Here is a 10,800-nt window from a genome sequence, read left to right on the forward strand (position 1 = left end):
TCACAGAGGTACATGTGAGGTCCATTCATTTTATATTGGTCACGATTAAAGCAATGTGCACCACCAGCCACCATCATCCAGGTCTTTTGACTGACTGACTTCACTGTCTGTCATCTCACTGTCCGTCACTTCACTGTCCTCATCATAGTCGTCAGAATCCGAGTGCAGCTGATCGTCAGCTAATGTCATCCTGCGAGGCCTGCACTTGACGCTGTCCACAGACCTGGAGTTCAGTATCATTATACAGGGTGTTAATTGCTGGACACAACCAAAGGATTTACTTGTACTTCACAGCTAAAAGACACTTGCAATCTATAATATAAAGAATATACTTTGATAAGTATGAATACTTTTACAAATAGTATTTTGCTGAGGTTCTACGAAAGGCTATGAGAACTGCTAACAATTATTCATCACAATATTAATAGATGGAATAGTTGATTTATTACCCAGAATGACTACATAAATTTAATGATTTTCAACCACAGAATGAAGGTCATGTGGCAGCTTTTATCACTGACACAAAACTACGCAGCAGGACAATAGCGCAGGAACAGTTGAATCTCATTTAATCCGAGTACGTAATTGCTTTAGGTACCAATAATGTGGCAGTGCATATAAACTGGCCCTCCAAAAGCAGAAGATATCTCACAAATTGCATTAGAGGTTTGAAGTGGATCACAGTCTAAATATTGGATGAAGTATATCACCCATTGCAATGTTCTCTATGTATATATATAGATCTATGTATAAAAGATTGACAACTTATAATTTAAAAAAGAACTTGTAGCTGTTGGCAGCTCAAAGATTTATGTTTATATCAGAGAGAATGTTATTCATATCTCACTCCTAATTTACAATTAAATCTCAACGTAAATCACCTAGACATAATGGCTATTCAACATTGTTGAATTTTAACAAATATTCCGATTGATTTCCAACATACGTCTATAATTTCTCAAAGCAACAACTTGATATGTAAATGCATTAATGAATGATAGAATTAAAAAATAATACATTAGAATCATAGCAAATACAGTCATGCCTCGACATATGAGCTTAATGCGTTCAAGGGCTGGGCTGAGCTCGTAAGTCAATGTGCTGGTATCTCACTGCGATATTTTCTATATAAAATAACTACATACAAATTAATCCGTTCCAATGCAATAAAAGACCACCTAAAACAAGATAGAAAAATGCCTTTTTAATTGTCATAGTGATGTACCTACGGTCACAAAGCGAAACGAATATCAATTTATTGGTTATGATCTGCAGTACAATGTAACATTACTATGTACAGTCCGGCATGGGGATCTTACTTTCGAGACAGACAGGGCTAATGGCAGCGTGAGAGATATTTGACAGCAACTCGTTCGGTACAATAGACTTTTGTGACGCTGCGTAACATAACATAAACTTTTAATTCCAATTAAATGAATTTAGCTTACAAAACACACACTTGGGGCTGAGTTTCAATCTTTCGCTAAACTTAACTTTAGTTTTATCATCGTCCTAATTAACTTTTGTTATTATCCATTTCTAGTTTCGTACTTTTTGCCTCGCTTTCACTATAACTTTTAGCTGACCTTTCCAAAACTTTTTTTAAACTGATACGATGAGAAAGACTGAGTGATGGCCATTTAATAACCATCAAAGCTGGCTCGTATCTCAAGACAGTAACTCGCTTTAAATTTTGCACGTATCTCAATTTTCTTGTATGATGGAGACTCGTATGTCGAGGTGTGACTGTATACAAAATAATTCAGTTCATACAATATTTAGTCTAAGCTAGATGACGCTAGGCCAGAAACCTCTATCAAACATCCTACTACCAACCCTGGACACTACTCAGCCTGCACTTACATTCATGGATCTCTAAGGCAACAACAGAAACCTCCTTTTACTAACTATTACTTTATTTTAAAGAATAGAGAAAGCATAATATTATTATGCTTTATTAGTTATCTTGAGGTGTTGACTGATGTTCTAAAAAAAGAATCAAGGAGATTGACCCCTAGAAGCTGAGATATAGACAGCCAAACACAGGTCTACCTAATAAAGAATCAGAGGAAAACCCTTCGAAAATCCCGAAAACTATGATGTATAAAATCGACTTAATGGTCATGTGCCGGAGTTGCGCACCCTTACCGCCGTTACTTATAATGATTGTTTTGGCTACGAGATGTGAAACGCTTCTCGCGATAGTAAATAATTTACATACTAGCTCTGGTTTCTCAGGAAAATCATCCAAACATTGTGTGGTAAAGGCATTTGCCCACAACCCCTCGCCATGAGTTTTTAAACCAGAAGAGCAGATTTTGACTATTGTGCTTCAAATTTTAACTCGATCTCCACGGATATGCTCCGAAGATCATCTGTTCAACGAACGGCGCGTGTATAGTCTATATGCGATATCCGCGATTGCAGTTTGTTTAGAATACGAAATAGGAATGGGACTTTTTGTTCCTTCATCATTTTTCTACTGTGTATCTACTGCAGCATTCAGTTGATTTTCATGATTATCGTCACTATTAACAGACTGGAAGTTCACTACAGCCATAATCTTAAAAAGACTAACTTGACCGTGCTGCTCTTGCTACAAGAAAAGAAAACGATAACTTTTGCTTTGATTTTTCTATTGATCTATTATCTTATCTATGATTATTTTTTATGATTTATATAATATTCATAATGCATATTATACAAAATAATAATATAACTGCGTATAGAATAAATGATGTAACTAATATAATTTGTAGAAAATTCCAAATGATAACCGAGATTGATGATTGATTTAATTGATTCTATTTATTAGCTATAGTTAAAAAATCTGAACAACGCTAAAGATGAGTCTGAATAGGGAAGCTAAGTAGGAGAACAACAAAACTGAGCTGAACTAGCAAGATAGCGAAATGTTGCGAAATAATAGATGCGTGTAATTATTTTATGCTAAAACTAATCTACACGTCAGAGGGACTGGTTCGGAATTCTAGGAGCGATGATTGTTAGGCCCAATTTGATTGTTCTATACTTCCAGGGATTAAACCAATTAAAACGCCGTGATTGTTATAGGAGAGCGCATTAGTTGGCTTAATTGACCAATGACACACAAGTCGATTTCATACGTCATATATTGATGATTACCAAAACACTTTTGTTTTTTGGTAGACCTGTGTTTGGCTGGCTATATCTCAGCTTCTGGTTGGTCAATCTCCTTGATTCTTTTTTTAGAACATCAGTCAACACCTCAAGATGAATAATAAAGCATAATAATATTATGCTTTCTCTATTCTTTAAGTTGCTCCTTATACATCTAGACTAGATCTTACTTTTGTTTTACATAATTTTACATAATTTATTTATTAATATTATAGAATATCAAACATATAATATATCTGTTTTAACATTATATATAATCGCTTAAAGGAGTCATCATTGTTTCATCTAAGGATTTCAGGAACAAATTAAACAAAATACAAGATTTTTATAATAAAATATTTGCTCTAAAATATGAGCAAAGATTGGAGCAGATCGATTTGTGACAAGGTTGGAATGTAGTAGAAATAGGATTGTGGGTAATCACCTATTACGGTCCTCCTCCCAGATAACAAGCTGAGTGCCACCTGTTACTATTGTCAGAGGAATAGAGTCATCCCCTCCACAGGCTGCCACAGACAAGATGTGCATAACATCTGAATCGCTAATAGAGGAGAGATAATCATACTTGTGTTGACTTGAATCTCTTACTAAAATAGCAATCATATCACTGTACGACACTAATGGTGAGCGTGTTCAAAACAGCCTGTCTATCATTCATCTATCTATATACATTATATTTCTAAAAGTTGGTCGTATGTGTGTCGTCCCAGCTATAGCTATTAAAATCTTGGTATAAAGAATCAGTATCACAGAAGATTTGATCTCGGACCCTCCGTTTGGTCAGTTCGACGCCTTACCAATTCAGCTACCTTGAGTTTAATGTAATTTATTAGGCGATATATGTAGGTATATGGGAGCAAATACGCTATCGCCATCCATCACGGCGCAGTCATGACGTAACGCCATGAAAAGCGGTAGCCCTTATTAGTACGCTTACTTGAATTATCCATTGGCAATGTGCCAGGCTAATAGCAAGCGGCAGGCAACTCTCAATACCTCTCGTTGTTTGTAAGCTGATTTTTAATACCCGGGCAACGCCGGATAGCACAGCTAGTCACAACACAAGAGATACATTCCTTCTTCACTACAGGGTACATCACCTCCTTGATAACAGGTACATTCCATCTTCACCTAGGAGTATATCACCTCCTTGGTAAGTGGTGTATCCCCTCTTCACTAAGGAGTATACCACCTCCTTGAGATGAAATGTATCCCCTCTTCACTGAAATTTAGCCTATTTAGATACAAGAAATCTGCTAACTTACCTTCAACTTGTCGTGGATCTCTAAATAAATATGCATTGGAAAGCCGGAAAATATCTCTACCAGTTGATATCTATCGTTGCAATTAATCTGCGATGATATTATAGCTTGTGCCTTGTTTTGCAATTTGATGAAGCTTTCAATTTTTATTTCATTCTAAATTTGAAAGCATATTTTTATTTTATAACTATACGTATTTAACAATGTTGTATAAAATCTCATTGAACTCATTGATATGCTTGCTACAGCTTGCAGCCAAAACTGGCTTTTCAAGTGCAATAGAAGAGTTATGTGCATCGATCCATTGTAAGCCGAGTTTATTTAACCGCTGTTAAATAATATGCTATAAACCTGCAAGTTTATAAGTTATATGATAATAATCTATCTATCAAATAGTACAATTATATATTGAGGAACAAGTGACATAAACAAACCATACTTGTAATACATGCAGAAATAAAAGTTAACATTTTTGAAACCCAAATACTTGCATCATTTGTTCAGCCAGTTGCGTTCTGATTGTTACTTTTGTTTGTATTAATTGTATCATTACTGAATCATTTTTATTGTAATCATAGCAAAACCGACTTAATTGAGCTATTACTTGCTAATTATTTCACATTTACATCTAAACCTTTTCATGGTCATTTTATTTTTTTCAATTTATTTGACCTGCACGAAACAATTTCCTCATGATATGAAGGTTAACAGTTGTTTGACAAAGTTTGAAAACCATTACAGTTGTTTTTATTTTCTCTCTCAATTTATTTCAATTACACAAAACACTTTTCTCATGTTATGTGCATGTAGTTTGAAAGTTAGAATGGCAAATGCTGTTATATGTTAAATAGAAATCAATTTTCTGACCAAAGACCTTTTTATTACCCGGGCAACGCCGGGTAGCACAGCTAGTGGGTTCATAAAGATCAAAAAAATTTCAAAGTGGCGTTCAAATGGAGGTGACGTTGACACCTCACAATTAAAGGGTGGCACCATTTTTCAACCTTTCTCCTATAGTGGCGGTCAAATAGAGGTGGCATTCAAATAAAGGTTCTATAGTATCAAGAGAGAATACACCTCTTTGATATGAAGTGTATTCGCTCTTCACTAAGGGGTTTAACACTTTGATAAGTGACGTATCTCCTTTTCACTAAGGAGGATAACACTTGGATAAGCATCATATCTCGTGCTTTCGCTAAAGGGTTGTTTACTGTTTGTAACTGTCTTTTTCTCTTTTCTTCAGAAAAACTATATATTAATTGCCATGAACCCACCTATCATATTTATCAGTCTTCAATAGATGACTTACCATTGAGGAAACCAGTGCCGGAATCGTAGTCATAAGCTGATGATAGAAGGCAACTTCCAGCTGCACAGAGGGCATCTGTTACGCCAAACTCTGAGGTGTGATTGGCTAATGCAGTCACTCTATCTGTATAAGCATCAGTACACTCTATCGGTATAAGCATCAGTACACTCTATCTGTATAAGCATCAGTACACTCTATCTGTATAAGCATCAGTACACTCTATCTGTATAAGCATCGGTACACTCTATCTGTATAAGTATCGGTACACTCTATCTGTATAAGCATCAGTACACTCTATCTGTATAAGTATCAGAACACTCAATCTGTATAAGCATCAGTACATTCTATCTGTATAAGCATCAGTACACTCTATCTGTATAAGCAACAATACACTCTATCTGTATAAGCATCGGTACACTCTATCTGTATAAGCATCAGTACACTCTGCCTGTATAAGCATCGGTACACTCTATCTGTATAAGCATCGGTACACTCTATCTGTATAACCATCAATACACTCTATCTGTATAAGCATTGATACAGTCTATCTGTATAAGCATAGGTACACTCTATCTGTATAAGCATCAGTACACTCTATCTGTATAAGCATCGGTACACTCTATCTGTATAAGCATCAGTACACTCTTTTGTATAAGCATCGATACACTCTATCTGTATAAGCATAGGTACATTATATCTGTATAAGCATCGGTACACTCTATCTGTATAAGCATCAGTACACTCTACCTGTATAAGCATCAGTACACTCTATCTGTATAAGCATCGATACACTCTATCTGTATAAGCATCAGTGCACTCTTTTGTATAAGCATCGATACACTCTATCTGTATAAGCATAGGTACATTATATCTGTATAAGCATCGGTACACTCTATCTGTATAAGCATCAGTACACTCTATCTGTATAAGCATCGGTACACTCTATCTGTATAAGCATCAATACACTCTATTTGTATAAGCATCGATACAGTCTATCTGTATAAGCATAGGTACACTCTATCTGTATAAGCATCAGTACACTCTATCTGTATAAGCATCGGTACACTCTATCTGTATAAGCATCAGTACACTCTTTTGTATAAGCATCGATACACTCTATCTGTATAAGCATCGGTACACTCTATCTGTATAAGCATCAGTACACTCTATCTGTATAAGCATCAGTACACTCTACCTGTATAAGCATCAATACACTCTTTTGTATAAGCATCGATACACTCTATCTGTATAAGCATGGGTACACTCTATCTGTATAAGCATCGGTACACTCTATCTGTATAAGCATCAATACACTCTATCTGTATAAGCATCGGTACACTCTATCTGTATAAGCATCAGTAGACTCTATCCGTATAAGCATCAGTACACTCTATCTGTATAAGCATCGGTACACTCTATCTGTATAAGCATCAGTACACTCTATCTGTATAAGCATCTGTGTGCATAGGTGTTAAGAACCTGCTTTAGAACCATAATGTTGGAACATTTGCATTGCATGTCGGCATGGTTATGCATGCACATGTAAATATCTGTAATGAGCTGTAACAAAATCTTCTATACAATAAATAGCATTGTATTGCATCTACAATAAACTGCATTGCAACGGACCCTACACATACTAACGTAATGTTAAGAGATTCTCAAATGAATGCACGTAAAAGTACTTCGTAAAATGAAAGGAAAGTAACAATACAAATCTCTAATTAATTATTACTTTAATTTCTTACATAATTTTATATAATGCATTCATATTATTTAGGTGTAATTACTTGCAGTATGTATTAAAAGGTTCTCATATGGGATTGGCTGTAGAATCAATGAAATGAATACAGCTGACACAAAAGACATATCCACTATAGACAATTATCCACAATAGACATCTATCCACATAGACACCTCTCCACCATAAACATCTAACCACAATTATGTCTATGGTGGATAAATGAATATGGTGGATAGTCGTTTATGGTGGATAGTCGTTTATGGTGGATAGCCCTCTGTGATAGAAGGCTATTCACCATAAACGACTATCTACAATAGAGAGCTATCCACCACAGACATTTATTCATCATAGGCATCGATCCACCATATACATTTACCCATAATAGACAGATCAGATATCCTCAACAGACATTTATCCACTATACACATCTAACCACCATATAGAGCTATCCACAATAGAAAGCCATCCGCCATAGACATCTAACCATTATAAACAGCCAATGACCATGATGTAAAAGGATTCTCACTCTGCCTCCAATGAATGAGTTTGATGTTAGCCCCTTCATCTCCGATGATGATGAGCTCTCCATCTAGAAGCAAGCTCTTCACCCCTACAACCAGCTGCTCCTCAAGAGTGTAGAGACATCTGAATGAACTGCCTGTCCACTCAAGAACTGTCACAAACCCATCGCTGCCTCCCACAGCTAGTACACTGACCTCTGCCTGAAAGTAAGGTTAACTCATCAGTACCTAATACCACAGCCCCCATATTTTCCTCATTCAAAGAGACACCCATTCTTTCAATCAAAACTTGTCAGCACACTCACTGATCCAATGAGAACTTGTCAGCACATTACATCATCCAATCAGAACTTGCCATCACACGACATCATCCAATCAGAACTTGCCATCACACTCCACCATCCAATCAGAACTTGCCATCACATTCCATCATCCAATCAGAACTTGCCATCGCATTCCCTCATCCAATGAGAACTTGTCAGCACACCAACTAATCCAATCAGAACTTGTCAGCACATTACGTCATCCAATCATAACTTGTCAGCACATTCCATCATCCAATCAGAACTTATCAGCACATTCCCTCATCCAATCAGAACTTGTCAGCACACTCACTGATCCACTCAGCTCTAGTTTACAACTATTCACAAGATGTATAGTAAATGAACCTAATAAATGGAATGACAGCAACACACAATAATTCGACTGTTACGAGCGGAGCAAAAGTAGACGAGACGTACAGACAGGCAGGTGATTCGATCAGTCTGCAAGGAATGTGATAAGAGGTGTGTGAGATTCTGAGCATTGTAAACTTCTAGTTTTCCCCCGTCTAGGCCTGCCACCAGCTGCTGACCACTAGACAGAAACTCCAAGCATGTCACAGAGTTGTAGACATAAACCTCCTTTACCTGCATCCCTGCAAGAGTTAATTGTGATAGCTGTGAATAAAAACAAAAAATGTCCCAAGATCTGGAAATAAAAAGGAAAAACACCTCTTGACCTTGCGTACCTGATGCAGTGTCCCAAAATCTGACTGTGCAATCTTCACTTCCACTCACTATTTTAGAGTTGGTCACCCCTGCAACCATCAATCGTATTTGGTTAAGCCAAAAAGCATGAGAAGTTTACTCCTACGTTGCTAAAGAGCATTGAAAAATGGGAATTGCTTGCCTAAAGCAAGCACCAATATTAGACATGAGCACCTGACTACCGCCTTATTGCATTAGCATTAATCATAAAAATAAATGTGGGTGGCTCCTTACCCTCACACTTCATGAGTCTTACACAATTCACTTGACCTCTGTGGCCTCCAAGGTTGTGCAAGAGTTCTCTAGACCGCCTATTCCATACTTTAAGACTTGTGTCACGGCTGTAAAAGTAAAGATAGACCATCGCAAAAGGATTATCAGCTTTCATGTTAGATTTGAGCATTGTGTAAATTTGTAGCAGAGTTCACTAGTCTTGTCTAGTATCGATCATTGACATAACATGACACACTTGTAGCAATAGCCTGAGAATGCTTGACGTTAGAATCAACTTTACCTGCTAGAAACGATGTGTTGCAAATTTATATCGACACTCCTAATAATATCTGTGTGTCCTTCTAATGCTGTCAAATCAAAATATTTTTTAGCCCAGGTTCTTCTTTTCACCTTCAATAGATCAGATTCTTGGTTATCTACAGGAAAGCCTGCTTTTGCCAAAGGCACTTCTGTAGGGATGTCAGCAATATGCTTCTCTGATGACCTAATTACTCCAGCTTGCTGTTGGATGACTTCAGGCTTATCAGATCTAAATAAAATACGCAACAGATTGAATTCTATACTTAAGCTAATTGTTGAAAAATTACTATAACAAAGAAGCAAGGTAAGGTAGGTTGAGCAAGCTTGATGCACAGCTTATAGATATAAGGAATGCAATTAGACATTCACATATAGAGCCTTCAACAACTAGTCGCAAGTGCACTAATACACAAATATGCACAACTTTTATCTAAGATGATAGAATATGTATATCAACTAACATTGCCATAGCTGGCTGCTCATCTTCTCTTTCCGAGTCAATCTGCAACAGAGATACTGTCAGGTATTACAGAACCTTTTTAACATTCGTCTTTAGCTTTGATTTATTAAGAATGGAAAGTTCGAATTTGTCAACAATAGGCACTCACTCACTGCAAGGGGGTATGTTAGCCATATTACATACTGAATAAACATACAAATCTTGGTAGACTTTCCTCCTCACTGCTTTTCCAAGCTTCTTCAGGAGTATTATCAAAAACATTCTCGTGAGCTTGTGGTAATTGTTCCGCCAGAAGATCCAACAACTCATCTCTGAACACGTCCTGCTTCCTAATCTAGGCAATAAGAACGTAAATACAAAAGCATGTAATATTGAAATATTTAATGAAACGTCTATGTAAAAAAACTGTAACCCAAAATGCTAATAGCAAAATCATTCACCTTCGCATCTTCTTCACTGTTTCGTTTTCTAGGAAGCAGCTTTAATGTTTCTATTTGTTTGAGTTTCTTTCTCAGTAATCGTATTCTTTTGTATCGAGCATCATATTTCAGCATATCTGGATTAGCAGACATAATGTATAAAAATATGGTTCAGTACTAAAGTATTATATTCTGCCCAAAACCTAGTTTTTTCGTGGAATCAAAGGTGAAGAAATGTTTTGATAAGCAGAATAAAAAAAAGAATTTTATGGCATTTTTGACCTTCACCTTAGTCATTTTATAAATACGTAAACAGTACATGTATTTTAACGTAATAAGTCAAGAAAAGTTTTCGTGGAGAATA

At 36.4% G+C, this 10,800-nt stretch overlaps 1 protein-coding gene across 1 annotated transcript; it reads right to left on the reverse strand.

Annotated features, from left to right (window-relative positions):
* Nucleotides 1-3: 3 nt before the first annotated feature.
* On the reverse strand, nucleotides 4-10,712 carry LOC137401751 (uncharacterized). Its single transcript, XM_068088222.1, has 11 exons — nucleotides 10,458-10,712; nucleotides 10,214-10,351; nucleotides 10,019-10,059; nucleotides 9,538-9,786; nucleotides 9,258-9,364; nucleotides 9,005-9,073; nucleotides 8,732-8,911; nucleotides 8,001-8,192; nucleotides 5,731-5,853; nucleotides 3,584-3,746; nucleotides 4-223 (listed from the first exon to the last, which is right to left on the reverse strand). The coding sequence occupies exons 1-11, from the start codon at nucleotides 10,587-10,589 to the stop codon at nucleotides 46-48; spliced, it is 1,572 nt and encodes a 523-aa protein (XP_067944323.1). The 5' UTR covers nucleotides 10,590-10,712; the 3' UTR covers nucleotides 4-45.
* Nucleotides 10,713-10,800: the final 88 nt, after the last annotated feature.

The sequence above is a fragment of the Watersipora subatra genome, chromosome 8 (genome assembly GCF_963576615.1).
Source record: "Watersipora subatra chromosome 8, tzWatSuba1.1, whole genome shotgun sequence".
NCBI lineage: Eukaryota > Metazoa > Bryozoa > Gymnolaemata > Cheilostomatida > Watersiporidae > Watersipora > Watersipora subatra.

Bases quoted from the DNA above. Each gene is read 5' to 3' on its own strand.
- LOC137401751 (XM_068088222.1), bottom strand. From the start codon at position 10,589: ATGTCTGCTAATCCAGATATGCTGAAATATGATGCTCGATACAAAAGA. The intron at 10,352-10,457 runs GTGAATGATTTT...CTTATTGCCTAG, and splicing joins ACAGTGAAGAAGATGCGAAG to ATTAGGAAGCAGGACGTGTT. The intron at 8,912-9,004 runs GTACGCAAGGTC...TAACTCTTGCAG, and splicing joins ATTTTGGGACACTGCATCAG to GGATGCAGGTAAAGGAGGTT.